Source organism: Dipodomys ordii, unplaced genomic scaffold (assembly GCF_000151885.1).
Source record: "Dipodomys ordii isolate 6190 unplaced genomic scaffold, Dord_2.0 Scaffold163, whole genome shotgun sequence".
In the NCBI taxonomy this organism is placed as follows: Eukaryota; Metazoa; Chordata; class Mammalia; order Rodentia; family Heteromyidae; genus Dipodomys; species Dipodomys ordii.
The window spans coordinates 290,745-311,702 of record NW_012267379.1 but is presented as its reverse complement, the minus strand read 5'-3'; the positions used below and the strand labels follow the sequence as shown (position 1 = coordinate 311,702).

Below are 20,958 nucleotides of genomic sequence, written 5' to 3'. Positions count from 1 at the left end.
ATCTGAGGATTGCGGTTCAAAGCCAGCCCGGGCAGGAAATGCTGTGAAACTCTTTATCTCCGATAAACCACAGAAAACTGGAAGTGACGCTGTGGCTCAAGTGGTAGAGCACTAGCCTTGAGCTGAAGAGCTGAGGGACAGAGCCCAGGCCCAGAGTTCATCAAGCCCCAGGACAAAAAAAAAAAAAAATCAAGCAAAAAATAAGTTATTTAAAGGTATTTATACTTAGTCCTTTTATTGTTGCATTGCAAAAGTATTTCTTCTCCTCCTGAATGCTGAGATTACAGGTGTGTGCCACCATGCTCCCAAAATTGTAAAAGTTCTTAATGTGTAGCATGGATAACTCTAGCTAGATAATTCTAGCTGGATAAATGATCTGAAAATATTTTCTATTCTGTTGGGCTTCTTATTCCCTTGACAACATCTTTATAATACCTTGTGTTCTCCCTCCCTCCCTCCCTAGTATTAGGGTTTAAATTCAGCTCCCTTGGTTTGTGTACTTGGCTTTGCACTTGAGCCATGCCTCTAGATTTGCATTTTGCTGGTGTTTGGGATGTGGAGTTCAGTGAACTTTTCTACCCCAGTTCTCCTGAAACCATGGTTCTCCAGATCTCAGCCTCCTGAATAGCTATAGTTGCAGGGATGAGCCACTGACTAGCTTCTGTTACGCCTTGTGGGGCTGGGGTCCAGGTCCTGCTGTGCAGAGGTGTGAGGAGGGCTCTTGGATCCTGCACAGCCCCTGCCTCCATCTGCAGTTCATTGGAATGGGACTCTGGATGGCGATGGGGTTTTACTGCTGTGTCCCTGTCTTAACTTCCTTTTGTTGCTATGACAAAATACCTGACATAAGTGACCAATGGGGAAGATTCATCTTGGCCTCTGGTTTCTGAGCTTTCAGTTCAAGATCAGTGAGACCCATTACTCGGGATTTCATAGCAGCCGGGATATGTTTTGGAGGAGCATGTGACTGAACCATTGTTTCCAAGGAGTGGATGTGTGTGGCCAGATAAGATGCAGTCCCCCAGGGACCTGCCCACTGGGCTGGGTCCTCCAGCTGGGCTCTGCTTCCTACCCTTTCCTCTACCCCAATAAGAGTCTCAAATTATGAAACACGGGGGGAGTGGGGTGCAAGTCAGGGGTCCTCAGGAGTCTGAGGCTAGAGGATTGTGAGTTTGAGGCCAACCTGGGCTACATAGCAAGATTTCATCTCAAAAAAGCAAAAATGAAACAAAGACTTTGAACCACAACGAATGTATTAGATTAATTAATTATTTGGTTATTACATTGATGGAGTCAGAGCTCTCATGGTCTTGGTTGGATCTACTATCTGGGGACCAAGAGTTCAACATGGAAGCGTTTTGGAGGGATGCCCCTCCACAGTCTCATGGGAAGTGCTGCCCTGAGCGGCGCACAGGCTGCTGCACAGGGGATAGGCGCTGCTTTGTGCTGTGAGCAGGGGCTGGGGTCCAGCTGCTCACTGGACGTACAGTGATAGAAGTTCAGAATTGTGAATAGGCAACCAAATGTCATTCAGGGCTGACCTCCAGGACGTTGGTGGTGGAGAGAGTCTGAGGCCTACCAGGAGCCGTGTCAGACACACTAGGAAGGCGATTTAGGATTGCTGGCCACCTGTCCATGACCACGAGTGACCCAAGATGATGGACACACACTGTGTTTGGGAGAGAACCCAGCAGCCACTTAAAGACAGGTATCAGGCTTGTCATTAGCACCACACAGAGAATGTGTCACCGTGTCAGGTGTACTCTATCGTGAGGGGCACTTGCCCCTTCCTGTGCATCGGGACTGCTAACCTGCAGAGGTTGAGCACCAGGGCTTCTAGGGTCCTCCTGGCTGTGAAACATACCCCAAAGCCCAGGCCAGAGACTCTGTCTTGGGGCGCTGGAGGTCTGGACCCTGGGGGCTCAGGATCCTGGCCACAAGCCAGTGTAGAACTGGTCTGGACTTCCTGGCCAAGCCTTTAATCCTCCTGGACGCTGCTTTTACTTCTTTCAAGCTGTTGTTCTTGTCGCTCTGTCATTAGCTGTGGGTGGCATGAGCCGGGAGCACACCCTTGCTCCTGGAGGAGCCTCCCTCCCGCCCCTGGTTCTGCTGTGTTCACATTCTTCCCCTTGGGTAGCCTGTGGCACAGCAGTGAACAGGAACAGACAGGATTTTGCCCCTGTGATGGCTACTCGTCTGTGATACCAAGGAGAAGGACAATGTATCGCACAGATGAAGGCAGCTATTTCCGTGTCTCCTTAAAAGTGATGGCATTTTATTGGCAAAGAAGAACTAGGATTGCTGGAAAAGAACTCGTTTGGCCCTCTCTATGAACCTGGGCAGGGCTGGCCTGCGGGGCCGGCAGGGCGCTGGTGGCGGTGGGTCGTGGTGCAGGTGGGGGAGGCCTTCTGTTTTCGGGGCCTCAGGGGCACTGCAGGGCGCTGGGGGACCCCCACATCCCAGAGTGCTGCTTTGTCACCCTGGGCCTTTGTGAGAAGCACTTGCTTTCACCTCCCATGGAGGAGTCTGAGCTTTGCTCCCCGGGGAGGCCATCCTGCCTTTGCTTGGAACCCACACAACACAGGGTCCAGAGGGCTGTGTGCGTGCTGTTGGGGATAGCGCAGGATAGCGTCTGTGGAGGGGTGGGTGGGACCTGTGGGGGACGGGGCCCGTGAAGCTGTGTGAAAGCTGCCACGGACAGAACACTGGAGAGAACAACTCAAGAGCTACCTGTTTGGCGGGTGGCTTCAGTCAGTGTTCGGCTGACTTGACGGCTTAGCCCTGTGGTGGGGCAGAATATCATGGTAGAACCAGCTTAGGAGAGCGCGGTGGCTGGGAAGTGGAAAGGGACGCGGGAAGCTCTATTACAAGATGTGCCCTCCAGCCACATCCCCAGCGACCTACTGCCAGACTCCCTTCCGTGTAGTCTTCAACATGAACTCGTCTATGGATTAGCCAACTGATTGGTCAGAGGCCTCAGGATCCAACTACCTCTCCATTTTCCCAGCAGCTGGGGACCAAGCCTATGACACAAGAGCCTTTCTGAGAGGGCACTTTATATCCAAATCACAAGTTTATTATTTATTCTTTTTCTTCATTTTGAAGTAGTAATAGAGTCATACGACGTTATAAAACAGTGCTGAGTTCCCTTGTATGTCACATAGAACCACAGCATCTAAGTTGGGGTGCTGGTCTGGGTGTAGTCTGTAGCTGGCAGAGATTTCCAGGTTGTGTGCGTGCGTGCGTGTGTGTGTGTGCGTGTGCGTGTGCACGCGCATGAGCGTGCCTGCCTGCCTGCCACTGATTCCAGGTGCAGCTTTGCTTACACCACCTTTATGGTAGAGATTCTAATGTAGCATAATCACAAGACTCACATGGTCCCCCAGTGCCCTGCCCTGTCCTGTCTCTCCTCTATCTGTGACCGCATCTATTAGAAAAGTTAGTACATGGTGCCCAAGCTTCTGATCTCCAGCTATTTAGTTTGGAGGTCGACTTGAGCATCTCACTGTGACATTTCCCATTTCAGGAGACACTGGAGGACTTGGTGCACCATCTAAGAGTCAGTGAGCAGGCCTGGCTGGACTCCATGGCCTGGTATGTCAGATGTGGTGTGGCAGGAACTATCCTCAGTGCCAGCGTGGAATGTGGTCAGAGGCAGGCTGTAGATAGGTCTTGTCTTTTGCTTCTGTCTTGCTTTGTAATTGTCTTAACATCCTAAAGGTCCCTCCTGGAGACCTGACCTAATACAGAAGTGTCTTTTCTCTGGGGAACGTCTTTTCTTTGTCTGATGTGTGCCATGATGAAGGCCGTGCCCGGCTGGTGGTGGTGTGTCCTGCCTGTGGGGGTGTGTCATGTGATCCCAGGCCACCTTGCCAGATGGGTCGAGGTTCTTAGCGGCTGTGCGGTGGCTGAATGGCCAGGTCTTTGTGGTCATGGGGTCTTGCAGCAGAGTGAGTGAGGGCTTGGTGTGTGTGGCCTTACTCCGTCTGGCGAGTGTCTGTGGCACCGGAGGCTGTGCAGCAGCAGCTCCAAGCATGCGAAGGCGTGCTCTTGGAAGATGGCTCCTGTCTCCTCCAGAGCACTAGTCCTGCTGGGTGGCATGGCTGTCGAGCCCTGGGGCTGTGCTGCTCCCGTAGCCCAGCAAGGGCCCCGGGGCACGCCCTGCCACCTCCTGCGGGAGCTGAGAGCCCACAGGTCTGAGAAGCCCTATTTGCTGCCAGTTTCTCTCGTCCCCAGAAAATTGAATGTGGACATTTTTCCTGAGCAAGTTGGACTACATTCTTGAGGAAGGTATGATGGCTGTTGGTATGGGAGGCAGGTCTTGCAGCCACACCTGCTCCTGGAAGTAGGCGATCTGGGCTCAGGCAGTGAATGCAGCCCCACGTGCTGCCCCCTCTTGGGACGCAGTGACTCAGGCACAGCCTGGGACCCTGCCCCAGGTCGTTAGGTCCTGGCCAGTGCCCTGCCTGTGGTCTTGGGACCGTATCATCCTGTCACATCATTAGCTCTGCATGTTCCTTACCTTGTTTGAGTTGGGAAAGTCAAGCAAGGCCTGGGGTTTGCACCAGTTATGCTTCAGGAACCCATACAACCCATGAATGCCCAGCGCGATGACTTGTTTTAAATTAGTGCAGCTCAGTGGTTGTTGGGAGACATAACTGTGTGATGATCTTTATGGGTGGATTGTTTCTGCCAGGACCCGTTGTTTCCTGGACTTGCGGGCTCCACAGACCCTGCAGGAGGAGTGTGGGGCGCTGGGCTTGACGGCGCCTCTCACCTGGAGGCTGCCTTTTCCTTATGCAGTTGGCATTTAACAAACGACATGCTGTCTAGAGAGAAGGGTATTTAAATTACACTCGGACTCCAGTTGCCAAAAGGAAGCCCTCTGGGGTATGATATATATTTGACATGCACTTGCAGCATGTAATTGGAACCATGAGAAAGGTTTTTGTTCAAAGCTATTGAACAGCTTCCTTATTTAAAACCTGTTGCATCTGGAAGGAGCTGTTTCTGAATTTTCTCTGTGATGACTATATAAAAGTTCAGGCAAAGACTTTCCAGGTCCTCCTCACCTCTGTAGCTCTGTGAGTGCCCAGTGCACTGTCTCCTGGGTCTCTGAACAGCTGAGCTCATGTGGCAGAGGCTAGACCTGGGCTAGGAGGCCAGGCCTGGCCTGTCTTCTCATGTCAGGTTGTGGCTCTCATTGTTTTGAGATGAAGCATAGGCCCCTGTTTCTTGCTACAGGAGCTGCCATTTTGCTCTTTCTTGTGAGCTGTACAAATCATTTATTCTCAAGATCTGTGGGTGGAATGTTCACTCTGTGTGGGCCGCTGCTAGGCAGTGAGGTTTTGAAGGGTTCTGGGGGTCATCTGCTCATCGGCATTGTACACTGGCCTCTGCGGTTTACTGTGGGCTTGTGGAGGATCTTTGGGTCTTTTCAACAGGATTATGGTGGGGTATATAGTCCCTGAAGACCAGGCTGGGGGCTCGGGTAGAAGAGAGCTGGCTGGATCTCTGCTGTGGAGCCCCAGGAGGCTGAATGCTGGGTTTTTCTGTCTTAGCTCTAAGACATAGGAGTATGTGGGGAATATTCCTTTGTGACACTGGAAGGCCAGGTAGCTACCCCAGAACACAGCAGAAAAGGCAAGGTGTGCACGGGCTCCTGTGGCCCCTAGCGCCCCCTAACCTTATCGGCCAAGTGTTGGGACCCGCTCAGCTACCTCTGAGGCGGTCGGTGCTCCTTGGAGTGAGCAGGTCACGCCTGAGAGGCCTGGATACTGTCAGTTCTCTCTGCAGTGGACAGGGCATGCCTGAGAGGCCTGTGGATCGGGATGCTGCTGCTGGTAGAGGAAGACCTGTCATCCTGAGTTGTGGCTAGTTTGTCACTAGGCACTTAGAGGGTTATTTTCGAAAACCATCTTTCTTCAGCTTGGGTGCAGAAAATGGTCTCCCAGCTGGGCTCATGTTCCGCAGCTCTCTGGTGTGCTGGGTGCCAGCCCACGTCCACTGAGCAGTGCCCTTGCTGGTGTGGGACCGGTCGCACGGGAGCATGAAGTGGGCGCCAGGAGTGCTGACACCGCACACCTAGTCGTCTGCGTAGAAATTGATTTTGTCCTGTGAGTGATAAATTGACACGTGGAGAGAGCATCTGGGTTTCCCCGAGGCCATGGGCTTGCTGGCCGGCCTGGCCCAGAGCATCTGGGCCACCAGACCCACGGGAGCCCGGGGAGTCCGGGGAGCCTGGCCAGCGGCAATACCACACTCACCCTCCCACAGGTGCCATGGCCAATTATCTTGACGTCGTTTGGCCCTGAGTGGGCAGCTCTATTAGCACAGTGGTGAGTTTGAGCCATACCAGCAAACAGAACAATTCTAGGGTTGTTTCAGAACAGCGGAGGGCATTTAAGTGTTGCAGGTTCTGTGTAGCTCACGTTGAGGTGGTTGTGTGTATAATCTACAGGAGCATGGTGGTGCCCCTTGCTAGGCTTGTGTTTTCACAACCTGGTGGCAGGTTCTATGTCTGATCTGTGGCTCCATGTAGCCCCTGCTCTGTGGAATCTGCCTGGTGGTGTCAGCCCCCGCCTCTTCAGGAGAGGGGCTCTGGGAGGTGCTCTGCAGTAGGGGTCAGACACTTGGCGGCTGGTGGGATCTGTAGGAGTTGCAGGGCTCTGAAGAGGCAGGAGTGCTGTGCTGGGCCCCAGCGAGCAGAGTGGCTGCTTGGGAGTCAGTCTGTTGTCTCGGATGTTTAGGGGCTACAGTATGTCCCAAACGGGGTGTCTTGTCGCTGGGGTCAGGAAATGAGACTTGGCAGAGTGCTAGATCTCAACTGAGGTCCTTCACACGTACAGCGTGCAGCCAGGACCAGGGGGGGCGGCCTTGTTAGTCTGCAGTGTGGGGCCCTCCCTCCGGCGCCTCCTCAGGCTCATCCTGCATGCGCACACTGCCTCGGGCGTAGTCCTGGTGGGAGTGGATTTGGCCGATGCCACAGTAGCTACAAGTTTTTTGTTAGTTTTTTTTTTTTTCTTTGTGCAAAAGGCATTCAGATGTAATTTTCACAATTTTCTGAAGCAGTCTCAGGATGACAACTTAGTGGGCACCCATCCAGATAAGGTGGTGTCAAGTTTTAAAAAAAATTGATTTTATGTAGTTTCAAGTAAATTAAAAAAGGCCATCTGAAAAACACATATTGTTTGTTGCTGTTAAAAATCCTTAGAAGCAAAAAGGCAGAAGGAAATTTGTCTGTAGTACACATAGGCCTATAGTTGTGTGTGTGTGTGTGTGTGTGTGTTGCTCCTGTTCTGAGGATTGAATGTAGGGCCTTCTACCACTCACGTCACACTCCCAGCTCTGTTGTGTGTGGCGGTGGCATACACAAGTGGTCAGTGCCTGTGCGTCCACACCGGAGGGCCGCTCCCCAGCAGCTGGTGGGCCACGGGGCCGGGCTGTTGGAGGGCCGCTCCCCCTGCAGCTGGCGGGCCACGGGGCCGGGCTGTTGGAGGGCCGCTCCCCAGCAGCTGGTGGGCCACGGGGACGGGCTGTTGGCGGGCACGGCAGCCTGTCCTCAGTCTGGTGCGGCGCTCCTAGGGCTGCTGGGGGCTGCATGGCACATTGTGGCCCTTGCTGGTTTTGATCTATGTGGTCTGGTTTCTCTGTCAGCGCTGACTCCAAGTGTGGGTTGTTCTGGGCGACCTTCTAGTGCGTTTGAGCTCCACGGCAGCTGTCTGCAGCCGACGCCTAACGGGTGGGGTGGCCTTGGACCGCCGGCTTGGGCACTGCTGGAGCTGTTGGTCAGCAGCGTGCTCTGTGGACGTACCCGTGCTTGTGACTTGTGGTGTGTGGACCTGGGGATCTGCCACCCTTTCCATGCCTGCCACGTGGGGTCGGTTGGTCACAAGGATCCTGCTGTATGAGGAGCAGAAAGGCCACCTCCATTTCCTCCATGGGTAGATGATTACACATTTGTACTCTGCCTTCTGTTCAGAGGTTTTAGAGTGTAACCTGAGGGGCTTGCTTTGCCACGCAGGCACCCCACCACGCCACCAACCCTTTGCTGTGCTGGTTGTTTTTGAGACAGGACCTTGCTTCCTGCCCGCGGTGCGTGTGGATTGCAGTCCAGCCCTTCTGCTTTGTGTTTCCTGTTACAGCTGACTGACAGGCACCTACCTCCATCCAAGCTGATTAGCTGAAATAGTCTTGTGAACTTTTCTGCCCTGGCTGGCCTAGAACTGCCATCCTCGCCATCTCAGCCTTGGAAGGAGTTAGGATGTCATGTGTGAGCCACTGGCATATGGCTTACTTCATTATTATTCCTATTTCTGGTGTTATTACTGCCCGTCCTGGGGCTTGAACTCAAGGCCTTATGTTTTTACTCAGATTGCTTGTTCAGCTGGTGCTTTACCACTTGAGCCACATTGCCAGCTTAGCTTTTCTTGCTTGTTAATTGGAGATGAGTCTTGCTGACTTTCAAGCTTGGGCTGGCTTCAGACTACTATTTTCAAGTCTCAACCTCCTGAATATCTAGAATTTCAGGTGTGAGCCACGTAGTTACCTTTCTTCTTAATAAATTTGTAGATACCATGTGAGCTATTTAGTGTTTTGTTTTGTTCTGTTTTTTTTGGTTGGTCGTGGGGCTTGAACTCTGGGCCTGGGCGCTGTCCCTCAGCTCTTTAGCTCAAGACAAGCACTTTATTGCTTGAGCCACAGCGCCACTTCTGGCTTTCTGGTGATTAATTGGAGATAAAGAGTCTCATGGACTTTCCTGCCTGGGCTGGCTTTGAACTGTGATCATCAGATCTCAGTCTCCTGAGTAGCTAGGATTATAGGCATGAGCCACCAGCACCCGTCTATTTAGTAGTTTTTATGGAAGTATAGTTGTCTATCTTGGACCTAGAAATTGAGACTTTTAGCAGGATCTTTCAGAAAATTCAGTTTGCTGTGATTATTTAAAAAAAAATCAAGCTGGACGCTGGAGATTCTTATCTCCAATAAACCACCAGAAAACCAGAAGTGGCGCTGTGGCTCAAGTGGTAGAGCGCTAGCCTTGAGTGGAAGAGCTGAGGGACAGCGCCCCAGGCCCAGAGTTCAAGCCCCATGACTGATCAAAGGAAAAAAAAATCAAGCCAGGCGCCAGTGGCTCGCACCTGTAATCCTACCTGTAATCTCAGGAGGCTGAGATCTGAAGATCACGATTCAAAGCCAGTCCGGGCAAGAACATCTGTGAGACTGTTTTTTTTTTTTTTGGGGGGGGGGTCGGGTTGTGGGGCCTGAACTCTGGGCCTGGGTGCTATCCTGCGCTCTTCAGCTCAAGGCCAGTGCTCTACCTCTTGAGCCACAGTGCCACTTCTGTTTTCTAGTGGTTTATAAGAGTCTCATGGACTTTCATGCCCGGGCTGGCTTTGAACCGTTATCCTCAGATCTCAGCCTCCTGAGCAGCTAGGATTACAGGCGTGAGCCACTGGTGCCCAGCTTCCTTTAGTATTTTAATAAATGCAATGTGTATTATTTTTAAGTAGTGAACATGTTAAGCATTTATAAGGAAACCCTTCCCAAGCACTTGAAAAAATGAACCTAATGACCTGAACAGATGGAGTAAAACTTGAAGTGTTCCAGCACTCTTCCAGAGTGTCTCAGCGTCTCCCCTGCATGGCTTCCATGTAGCGCCAGTTGCATGTGTGTGGGTAGGTTCTGGAGGAGAAACCCCAGGCCCTTTCTTTTCTCAGCCGCTGCAGGCTGTGGAGGTGGAGATAATAAAACATGCAGGTCACACCTGAGTTGACCCAGGGCTGCTGAAGCCTGAGCCACTGTGTCTGTGTCCTCAGTCCTGGAGGCCCCAAGACCCCTGACTAACTGATCCAGGCAGCAAGGGGGCCTCTTCCCTCCCTGGAGGTTGCTGAGGTCCTGTGATGAGAAGATGTGGCCTCTGTCCTGACGCGGTAGGTGTCCTCACTTCTCAGCACAGGTGTCAGCCTTGGTGGCTGCAGCACTGCCATACTTTCCTGAACGAACTATCATCTCTTCATGTGGCTCTGTTTTGGTGCTGGTCTTGGGGCTTGAACTCAGGACTTGGGAACTGTCCTGGGCTCTTTTTGCTCAAGAATAGCACTCTACCCCTTAAGTCATAGGTCACGTCAGCTCTTTTTTGTGGTTAACTGGAGAGAAGACTTCCCTTCCCGGCCCGTCTTTGAGCCACGATCCAAGGGTCTCGGCCTCCTGAGTAGCTAGGATTAGAGGCGTGAGCCACCAGCACCCGGCTTCCTGTGGTTCTCCAGGAAACCTTTAAAATACTTGTCCTCCTGATTTGAATTGGTGCATTTGTTTTCTAACCAGGTTGTGACCGTGTGTGCCACCTCTCTGTGCCAGCTTCTGCCAGCTGTTCACTTTCTTTGTCTCCCGCCAGTGGTCACCGTGATCCTGAAGGCACTGACCTACGACAAGAAATGCGGTACCTGCAGCGTGGGTGCCAATGTCAGGGATGCCGCCTGCTATGTGTGCTGGGCCTTTGCACGAGCCTATGATCCGCAGGAGCTGCGACCCTTTGTCACTTCCATTTCCAGGTAAAACCTGTTGTTCGTGTGCTGAATGGTGGATATGTATGTTACTTCCTTGATGTTGCTGTATCGAGAATGTTTGTTTTCTGCTCTGTAACATGAAGCAGCCCCAAAATGGCTCCCTCCTGTGGGCAGGCGGTTGTCTCTGTTGTCCAGGAGGAGGCTTGGGCTGTGGGCAGGCTCTTGGTGAGGTGGTTAGTGCTGTGGCACTGGCGGGGTGTGTGTGGGGGCAGGTGGTATTGAGGCTGGCCCTAGCAGTCCTGGAAACTTAGCACCTGCAGCCTGTACTTGAGGCTGCTGCTGCTGCCGCCCTGACGTTCTAATAGTTTGTGGCTTGGATTACTCACAGAACTCCTGGGTCACACTTCAGTCCAGCAGTGTGAAATGCAAACAGTATCTGCGGAGCTCTTTGAGGAGGGGAAGTGTCCTGGGGACAGAAGTGGACCTAGCAGGTTGTTGTGTCCCAAGCCAGCCCTCTGCGTCCTGAGGAGGAGGAGGCCCGAGGCTGCGGGGCTGGGGGCCTGCCAGGGCCCCTTACCGGCTGGTACCAGTGCCCTGCTGGATTTTCAGCAGTTAGTCTTTTTTTTTTTTTTGCTTGGAAATTACAAAACAGCCACACCCTTAATTCAGCAACTTCTTTTTGTGTCAGTTCTAGAGTTTGTATTCTGGGTCTAGGCACTGCCCCTGAGCCTTTTTTTTGTTGTTGTTGGTGGTGGTTGTGGGGCTTGAACTCAGGCCTGGGTGCTGTCCCTGAGCTCTATCTAGCTCAAGGCTGGTGCTTTACCATTTTGGCCACATCTCCATTGCTGTTTTTCTGTGTTTAATTGGAGATAAGAGTCTCCTGGAGATTCCTTCTAGGACTGGCTTTGAACTGCAATCCTCAAATCTCAGCCTCCTGAGTAGCTAGGATTACAGGCGTGAGCCACTGGTGCCTGGCAGTAACTCTTTTTAAAACTTAATTTTTAATTGTTGCTATAAAGGTGATGTATACAGGGTTAAAAGCCAGATAAAGAGTACATATGTGTGTGTATATATATATATATATATATATATATATATAAACTTTTTAAATTGTTATTAAAAGGGTTATGTAAAAGAGGTTATATTTACAAAAGTTAAGCAACTTCTTAGTTTATTTTGTGCACCAGTCTGCTTCATGAAGTTAGGCTGAGGAAGCTGGCAGTGATTTGCCACTTGCTTCCTAAGGAGCCAGGGAGAGGACACTGTGAGGTCTTCACAGGGCCCTCAGCCTCAGCATGCGAACGAACACCTGTTGGAGGCTGTGGCCTGTTTGCCATTAGATGCCATGGGACAGATGCTGCTGGCAACCAGTCAAGCCCGTGTGGGCTCCCAGGCAAGGGTTTCAGTGACTGGAGCTCACCTGTGTTCTCAGGAATGTCTTCTTGCCCATGGTGCGGTGCACGGGGTTCCGAAAGGGACTTTGCGTCTGTTTGCTTCCTGGAGGTCTGTATCTCCTGATCTAGAGGAGGAGCCTGCCCCATTCTGGGAGATAAGGTGCTTCTGAGGAAGTTATAAACATGTCTGTCTGTTCTTTCTTGTCCAACCCTTGGAAGGGAGTGGTGGAGCTGCAGGGTCAGTGTTGGCAGGTGGCTGTAGATAATGGCCTATCTGAGTCTGGGGAGACCCAGAGGTGGCCCACAGCAGGTAGACTGCATCTCTGGCCCATCAAGGTGCCTGACAGCCAATTTGGCATGCTCCTGGTCGGTGCAGCCGGCGGCTCCCTTCCGCCATGCATTCTGTGCGGTTCGCCGTTCATATGGCTTTGGGCAGGGATCTTTCTGCTGCTTCCAATCCTTTTTTTTTTGGTGCGTGTGTGTGTACACACATATTGGAGCTTGAACTCAGGGCCTTTTGCTTTCATCTTTTTCTGTTCATAGCTGGTGCTCTGTCACTTGAGCATGCCTCCACTTTTGGCCATTTTTGGTGAGTTGGAGATCAGTCTTTTGATCTGTTTGACTAGCTCTGAACCACAATTCTCAGATATCAGCCTCTTGAGTAGCTAGGGTTACAGACATGAGCTGCTGGCGCCTGGATTTCTGCTGCTTTCTTATTCCCATTGTTTTGGAAGCTGATCTATAACTAGGGAGCATAAGCAAAAACAATTTTTCTCATGTTCACGTCAGCTGTCATTGAGCCGGGAAACTCGGTTAGTCTATGGCGTCTTGTTCTTTGGCAACCCCTTGGTGCAGAGGTTGGGAACTGCAGGTCCAGAGTCCGGTCTGGGGTCAGGCGGGTGGCATGGTGCTGACCCTCCAGGTCTGCAGGTCTGGGGTCAGGCGTGTGGCATGGTGCTGACCCTCCAGGTCTGCAGGTCTGGGGTCAGGCATGGTGCTGACCCTCCAGGTCTGCAGGTCTGGGGTCAGGCGCGTGGCATGGTGCTGACCCTCCAGGTCTGCAGGTCTGGGGTCAGGCGTGTGGCATGGTGCTGACCCTCCAGGTCTGGGGTCAGGCATGGTGGCATGGTGCTGACCCTCCAGGTCTGGGGTCAGGCATGTGGCTGACCAGGAGACTTTGGAGAGCCCTTGGCTCAGATGTGTGGCTGCTTCCCACTTGTAAGTGAAAGCAGTTGTTTTACCTCCGGCCTGGAGGTAAAATCTCGGCAGCTATGCCTCACCTCTCGGTGCTGTCTCTGGCACAGCCAGGGGGAGGGGCAAGGCTGGAGGAGAGAGGAAGAGGGTGGAGTGGGCACACACTCAGGCTGGGGGCCATGAACCTCTTACCCTGTTTTTTTCTTAGTAACAATGAAATCACAAGGCTGAGCTGCCACCTTTGAAGTGGAAAGGTGCAAGTTCAACCGTCCGAACTAACCAAGGGGCCAGCTGGGCCACAATGAAAAGCCTTGGCCACAGACTCCTGCTGGGGAGCTTAATTACACTCCACGGTTCCAGAACTTACACTGCAAAATCTCTGTGCAGATTTTGTAGAAAAAAACACCAGTTTTTGAAAAAAGCAAAACTGAAAACTGGCCGATAGAATGGACTGTGGTCTTTTTATGCTGTGGTCTGGCTAGTTTGGTGCTGTGGTTTCTTGAGCTCTGGCTTTTGGGTGGCTGCGTGTTCTTGGGGCCCAGCTGCACTCATGCCTCAAGCCGAGTGTGTGAAGTTGCTACAGTTGCTGAGGGACTGGGTACCTTTGGCATGTGGAGAGAAGAGAGAGCCGAGCTCTTGGAGCTGGCCCGGAAGGGTTCCTGGCCAGGAGGTTTTACTTTCTGTGGTGACCACAGCAGGTGGGCTGGGTGTAGTCTGTCTGGAGTTTGTGTGGACTGAGCCTCCCTGCGGGTCCCCTGTGGAGGGGATCTCGGCCTTGGAGGCTACAGAGGTGGCTTCTGCCAGGACTTGGTAGCTGGTGTGGGAGTGGCCTGGAGGCTGACAGGTTTGTGTAGGCACCTGAGGCTTTGAGAATGACCTAGTCCTGGTCAGAGAAGCGTTGGTACAAGGCTGGGTGCAGCCTCAGTCTGTGGAATCTCACGTTACTCATTTGCTCAAGGAGGGTGGGTTTGTTGATTTACTGACCAAGCCTGAGGAACTGCTGAGTGCACAAAGAGGCCATGCCTGTGTGGCGATGGAGCTGCCGGCCCTCACAGCCTCTGGATTTCTGCTAAGCTGGGAGTCAGCGACCCCGCAGGGGCCGCTGTGGCGTTTCCGCTGAGAAGGCCCCGGGCCCCGGGCTCATGCCAGCCCCGATGGGCAGCAGTGCCCTTTGGAGCTGTGCAGGTTTCCGGTTCCACAGGTTCCGAGGGAGCCTGAGCTCAGTCCTTCCTGGCTCATCTGACTGATGGGGGAGGAGGCATGTTGGGGGTGAATCAGGTGCACCCGTGAGCGGGAGCATGCACTTGCCTCCAGCCTGGAGCTGTGCACCGCCCAGTATCGGTCTGTCGGGTGTGCCTTCAGCACTGTTGCCTGGTTCTTCATGAGTGGCTGTTCTAATGACACTTTTTAAGGCCATTAATTCTGGCACATGATAAAATCTTGGTAACTTACTTTCACAAACTTCTCAGTAGATCCTATACAAATGGACAGTTGAGGTCAAAGTGAAGTAGGCATGTCGGTCAGAAAGCTGGGACAGTGGCCAGAGGCACCTCTACCACTGCCCAGTGTTCCAGTCTTCAGAGGCCAACACAGGCCAGCAGATCACTTTTCCTAGATGATTTTTTTAGTTGGGGGGGGGGGGATAAATGAAGCTAGATTAACTAACTGCTCCTGTGAATTGTCCCTTTCTGTTTTAGGAATATGACAAAGGAGCTTTTTAGGCGTGGTTTAAATCACTTTTGAAGTTTTGCTAATTGCTGTTGGAAGGCCACTTTTTCCCAGCTTTGTGCACAGACAGCTGGAGATGGAATGGCTGTGGCATGAGTGGGGACACGATGTGAGGTAGAAATGTGATGGAAAGGCAGCCTGTTTGTCTACAACATTCCCTCCGATCAGTAATAAAGCCAATTTGCAGGAAGGAAAAGAAAGTGAACTCTACATTGCTGCCAGCTCTGCCTGTCACCTTCCAGTGATTTCCTCACCTGAAACTCTTCTGTAAGCTGAGCTGTTGATGATCACTCCTGCCCAGGCACAGGCCTGCCCGCGCCAGGGGCAGCGCCCAGCCTTCGCCTTCACGGAGCAAACCAAACCGGCTGGGCCGCGTGGGGAGCCGGTGAGGGGCTGGGATTGGCTCATTGAGATCTCTACCTTGAGGGCAAGATTGTCCTGAAAACTCAGGAAATGGCAACTGTTGCTTAAAGCTATGTCCTGTTCTTGACTAGCCTCCCAAATAGCCTAGCTTCCAGAGAGAAAAATGTTTTCAGGAATAGTCCAGCTCAGTACTGACCAGGGAAGCCATCTCTGCTGGCTCTGGTGTGACCCAGAAGCTCTTGGAAGGTTCACCATGTTACCCAAAGTGAACTTTGCTTCTGTTTATGGGCTGGGGAAATTCAGACAAAGATAAATCTAACCTTTCAATGTGATTGGTAACTTGGAAAAATATTTACAGGTAATAAACTATTCTGATATTTATAGGTACCAGGATTTTGAATTTAGGGTCTTGCATTTGCTAGCTAGGCACTCTACCATTTGAGCTACGTACTGGCCCTTTTTGCTTTAGTTATTTTTCTAGTAAGGTCTTGCTTTTTGCCCAGGCTGGCCTGGATGGCAGAACCTCCTACCATGCTTGCGCTGTGGCTGGGCTGACAGGTGGGTACCACTGTGTCCAGCTGTTACTGGCTGAAATGGGGTCTCACCACTAAGCCGAGTGACTCATGCCTATAATCCGAGCTACTTGGAAGGCTGAGATGGAGAGATCGTAGGTCCAGGCTTGCCAGGGTGAAACAAACTCCATCCAGCAGAAAAAGCTGGGTGTGACGTATCATCCTGGCTATAATGGGAAATGTGGATAGAAGGATCAAAGTCTAGACTTGCTGGGAAAAAGTCATGACCTTGTCTTAAAAAGAACCAAAAACAAGTGGGGCGCTGGTGGCTCACGCCTGTCATCCGAGCTACTCAGGAGATTGTGCAGGAAAGTCTGTGAGACTTTTACCTCCAATAAACTACTCAGAAAAAGCTGGAAGTGGTGCTGTGGCTCAAGTGGTAGAGCACCACCCTTGAGGGAAAAAAAAAAAAAAGCTCAAGAGTCAGCACCCAGGCCCAGAATTCAAGCCCTACGACCAATGGGGATAAACAAATCATACAAACAAAAACCACAAAGCAGTGGGGCACTGTAATCCTAGCTACTCTGGAGGCTGAGATCTGAGGATTACAGTTCAAAGCCAGCTTGAGGAGACACGTTTGAGAGATCCGTATCTCTAATTAATCAGCAAAAAGCTGGTACTGGGGGTATGACTCAAGTGGTAGCGTGCCTCTCGCAGAGTAAGTGCAGAGTCCTGAGTTCAAACCTCAGTATCATCTTTCCCCAACACAAATTTATAATGGTAGTTATTATTACTTGGGCAGAAACAGTGTATTTTGCTTTTGGGTGCTACGTAATGTCGTACAAATGAGAAAAAGAGGCTCGGGTGAGTGCTGTTCCCACCGGACCTGTGGGGACGTGGTGCCTTACCGGGAGGCGCCGGTTGAGACATGCAGCTTCCTCCCGACTCAGTCCCACCAGAAGGAAGAGCTCCGTCTGACACAGCTACGTCTCTGTGTTGGGAAATCTTGACGAAAGCAAGCAGGTGGAGACACCTGCAGCGGCGGTTTCTGCTCCTGAGTTGTGACTCATGCTGAGTAGGGTGGCTTGTCTGCTGTGGGTACCCTGAGGAGCAGAGGGCTAGGAAGGTGCTTTCCTGCTTATGTTCATTAGTATCATGAAGTCTGTTTGCATTCGAAATATACTAGTGTTTCTAGATAAGCTAGTTTTGTTCTGAAAATGAGAATGTAGTTTTAAAAAATTCAGTCCACCTTTAAAGTCCTCAAATTCTACTATATTCACTGGCACCTACACACTTGTTAACTTGGAAGACTACGGTTAGTTAAAAGCATTTTTTTTTTTTTTGGTTGGTCGTGGGGCTTGAACTCTGGGCCTGGGCACTGTCCCTCAGCTCAAGGCTAGTGCTCTACCATTTGAGCCACTTCCAGCCTTTTCTGCTTATGTGGTGCTAAGGAATCCAGCCCAGGGCCTCATGCATGCAGGCAAGCACTCTACCACGGAGCCGCCTTCCCAGCCCCAAAGCAATGTTTTTTTAAGCATTGTTAGATTTGTCCTAGTGTGTTTGGTAAAATATATGAATGAAATAAATAGCAACTGCTTTAAGATGGTTGCTTGTTGAGGAAAAGCTAACTTGTTTACTACTTTTGCTCAACCGAGGCACACTAGTCCTTGTTCCCCGAGCTCAGGGACAGCCCTGTGCTGGGTTACTGTGGCCCACCACTCAGGCTGCTGCTTATCCTTCAGGGAGTTCTTTGTGGGTCTTGCTGCCCAGAGGTGAAAGACTGCTTTTCCTTCTCAGAAGATGGGACTAAATCTACTAGAATGACTGTGTGGTTAGTGGCCAGCAGCAAGAGCTGAAGTGGCCCGGCTGGTTCTTCCTCTGACAGCTGTGCGAAGGGCTTCCCCTGGGGCCCCTGGGGTGATGGGACGCCTGCAGGTGGGGGCTGGAGCCACCCAGGCTCTCCCTGCCCGCGTAGGCCACATGTGCCCGCAGTTTCCCAGTCACTTGGGAAAAGCCTTCCGAGAAAGCTTGAATTGGGCAGGACCCCTGTCCTGTGCTCTTGGGGATGGCCTCATGGAGGGAGCTGGAAAGCAGCCTGTGTTGCACAGTCTGGCTTCATGGGCACATGCAGTTCGGTGGGGAACTCTTCATTCCGAGAGACTGAAGCCAAGTCTACCTTGTCCTCTGACTCTCCTGATGCCCGGGTAGATGACTCGGCGTCTGGGGTCTGTATTCCCATTGGCCACGCCACCCTAGGACACCTGGGTGAACAGGACTCTGGTCAACTTGCCTAGACAGGGGTCCAGTGTCCGCAGCCTCAGGGCAAAGCAGAAGGCTGGGTGGTTGGAACTCTGCGTCTTGTCCTTGGAGAGGGCAGAGCAGGCTTGTCAGGCTTGTTGATTTAAGTTTCTTGTTTCATCCTCTTCTCACTACTCAGTATTCTAGTTTAAAATAGTGATTCAGTACCTGTAACTGGCAATTCTAAGAATTCAAGGTGAAGTGTGACCCTCCAGTATTATGGACGGGAGCCCACATTTCCCTGGTTAGAGGGAAACAGGTCCTTGGCTAATTCCTTTTCCTAGAAAACATGATTTTATGGGTTTTAAAAGCAAGACTATTCTATAAAAACTTGAGCTGGGGTAAAAATCATTGTCATTCTCTCCCTACAGATGACTCATTTTCAATATCTTGAAAGTGCTTTCTTTTCCTAATAACTCCCTCCCTCTCTCCCCCCTCTCTCTGACACACACACACCCACACCCTCACACCCACACCCTCACACACACATACACCCTCTCACACACACACACACCTCCCACACCCTCCCACACCCTCCCACACCCTCACATACCCTCACACACACCCTCTCACACACACACTCACACACACACTCACACACACACCCTCACACACACATACACCCTCTCACACACACCCTCACACCTTCACACCTCCCACACCCTCCCACACCCTCACACACACACCCTCTCACACACACACTCACACCCTCACACACCTCACACCTCCCACACCCTCACACACACCCTCCCACACCCTCACACACACCCTCTCACACACACCCTCACACACACACACCCTCACACACACATACACCCTCACACACACCCTCACACACACATACACCCTCTCACACACACACACACCCTCTCACACACACACTCACACCCTCTCACACCCTCACACACACACTCACACCCTCTCACACCCTCACACACCCTCACACACACCCTCTCACACACACCCTCACACACACCCTCTCACACACACCCTCTCACCCACACCCACACACCCTCTCACACACACGCACACATGCACACCCCCCTCACACACACACACACACCCTCACACACACACACCCTCACACACACACTCACCCTCACACACCCTCACACCTCCCACACCCTCACACACACCCTCTCACACACCCTCACACACACACCCTCTCACACACACACACGCTCACACCCTCACACACGCACCTTCACACACATACACCTTCACACGCGCACTCACACCCTCACACACACCCTCTCACACGCACACACACACCCTCACACACACCCTCTCACATACGCACACACACACCCTCTCACACACGCACACACACACACCCTCACACACACCCTCACACACGCACACCCTCACACACACATGCACACACGCACACCCTCACACACACCCCCTCACACAACACACACACACACACACACACCCTCACCCCCCACACCCTCACAAAGCTCTTTTTCTTTTGGTTCGTGTCCCAGGGCTTATGCTCAGTCTGGCTGCTGTCCCTGAGCTCTTGTGCTCAAGGCTGACACTCTACCACTTGAGCCACAGGTCCACTGGTCCACTTCCAGATTTTTTTGTAATTTTTAGTGGAGTTAAGAGTCTCACATGCTTTCCTGCTTGGGCTGGCTTTGAACTGTGATCCTCAGAGGTAGGATTACAGGTGTGAGCTACCTGTGCCCAGGCCCACAGAGCTCTTAGTCGCATATAAGTGCAATACTTAAAACTTCAGTTTATATGAGAATACTTTTAAATACCAAATGCAGGGGGTGGATAGCTTTGTGCAGGTCTTGGTTGGTTTTGTAAAGTCTAAGACGGTTCACAGAAGCCATTGTGTGTGTTAGGACAGGGGGAGCGTGACTGTCTCCTGCAGGCTGGCCACTTGAGTTGGCCAGACGGCCTCTTCCCCTTCTCCTCTTGTTTGAAGCTGGTATTCCTCTCTTGGGGTTTCGAGTAAGGCTCTTGGGATTCCTTTTGTTGACTGAGGCCTCCCAGCTGGGGCTCTGCTGGCTGTCTGTCCTCTCAGCTTACTCTTGTCCCCTTACTCTGTCCCCTGCTTACTCTTGAGCATTTTCTTACTTCTGGCCCCCGAAGACCTGGCACTCACCCTGGTCTCCTGCCGATCCTGGCCTCAGCCCTTCCCAGTGTCCGGGCACCTCCCACGAGGGTGGTATTGGGGTGCCTTCTGCTTCTGTGCCTGCGTATAGGATCCTGACCCTTGCCGAGGGAGGAGAGGCAGGCTGTGGCCCAGAGCTTTGGAACTGTGTCTGCAGTGCAGCTCCGAAAGCTGGGAGCATTTGGCTAATAGCTCTAAACATCCACAGGCAGCACCTCCCGTTTCCTTCTCTTCCTGCGTCCCCGTAGTAGATTTCAACCTGTGAGGGACACTCACGCTGTGGTGTGGGGCTGTTCCTCTGGGTGGGCCGCCTGCACGTGTGCAGGCTTCTTTCTGCTGCACGAGCTGGTCCGCTCGCTGTGCTCTGGAAGGCGCGGTGCTGAGGCCCTGCCATGCTGGCCTTCCACCAGTTCCTGTCCTCTGGGCACATCCTGTTTCTGTCTCCCTCCCTCCCTCCCTCCCTTCCCTCTCTCTCTCTTTCTTTCTTCCTTTCTCTTTTCCTTCCTTCCTTCCTTCCTTTCTTTTTCTCTCTCTCCTTCCCTCCCTCCCTCCCTTCCCTCCCTCTCTTCCTTCCTTCCTTCCTTTCTTTTCTTCCTTTCCTTTCCCTCCCTTCCTCCCTCTCTCCCTCCCTCCTTTGCTCCCTCCCTCCCTCCCTCCCTTCCCTCTCTCTCTCTTTCTTCCTTCCTTTCTTTCTTTTTTCCTTTCTTTCTTCCTTCCTTCCTTTCTTTCTTTCTCTCTCTCCCTCCCTCCCTTCTCTTTCCTTCCTTCTTTCCTTCCTTCCTTCCTTCCTTCCTTCCTTCCTTCCTTCCTTCCCTCTCTCCCTCCCTCCCTCCCTC

General features: G+C 52.1%; 1 protein-coding gene across 1 annotated transcript in view; it reads left to right on the top strand.

Moving 5' to 3' along the window:
• Tbcd (tubulin folding cofactor D) overlaps positions 1-20,958 on the top strand; it is a 147,126-nt gene that overhangs the window by 75,589 nt on the left and 50,579 nt on the right. The window contains exon 13 of the mRNA XM_013033084.1: positions 10,397-10,553. Within this exon, the coding sequence (XP_012888538.1) occupies positions 10,397-10,553 (157 nt within the window). The remainder of the gene's footprint in view (positions 1-10,396; positions 10,554-20,958) is intronic.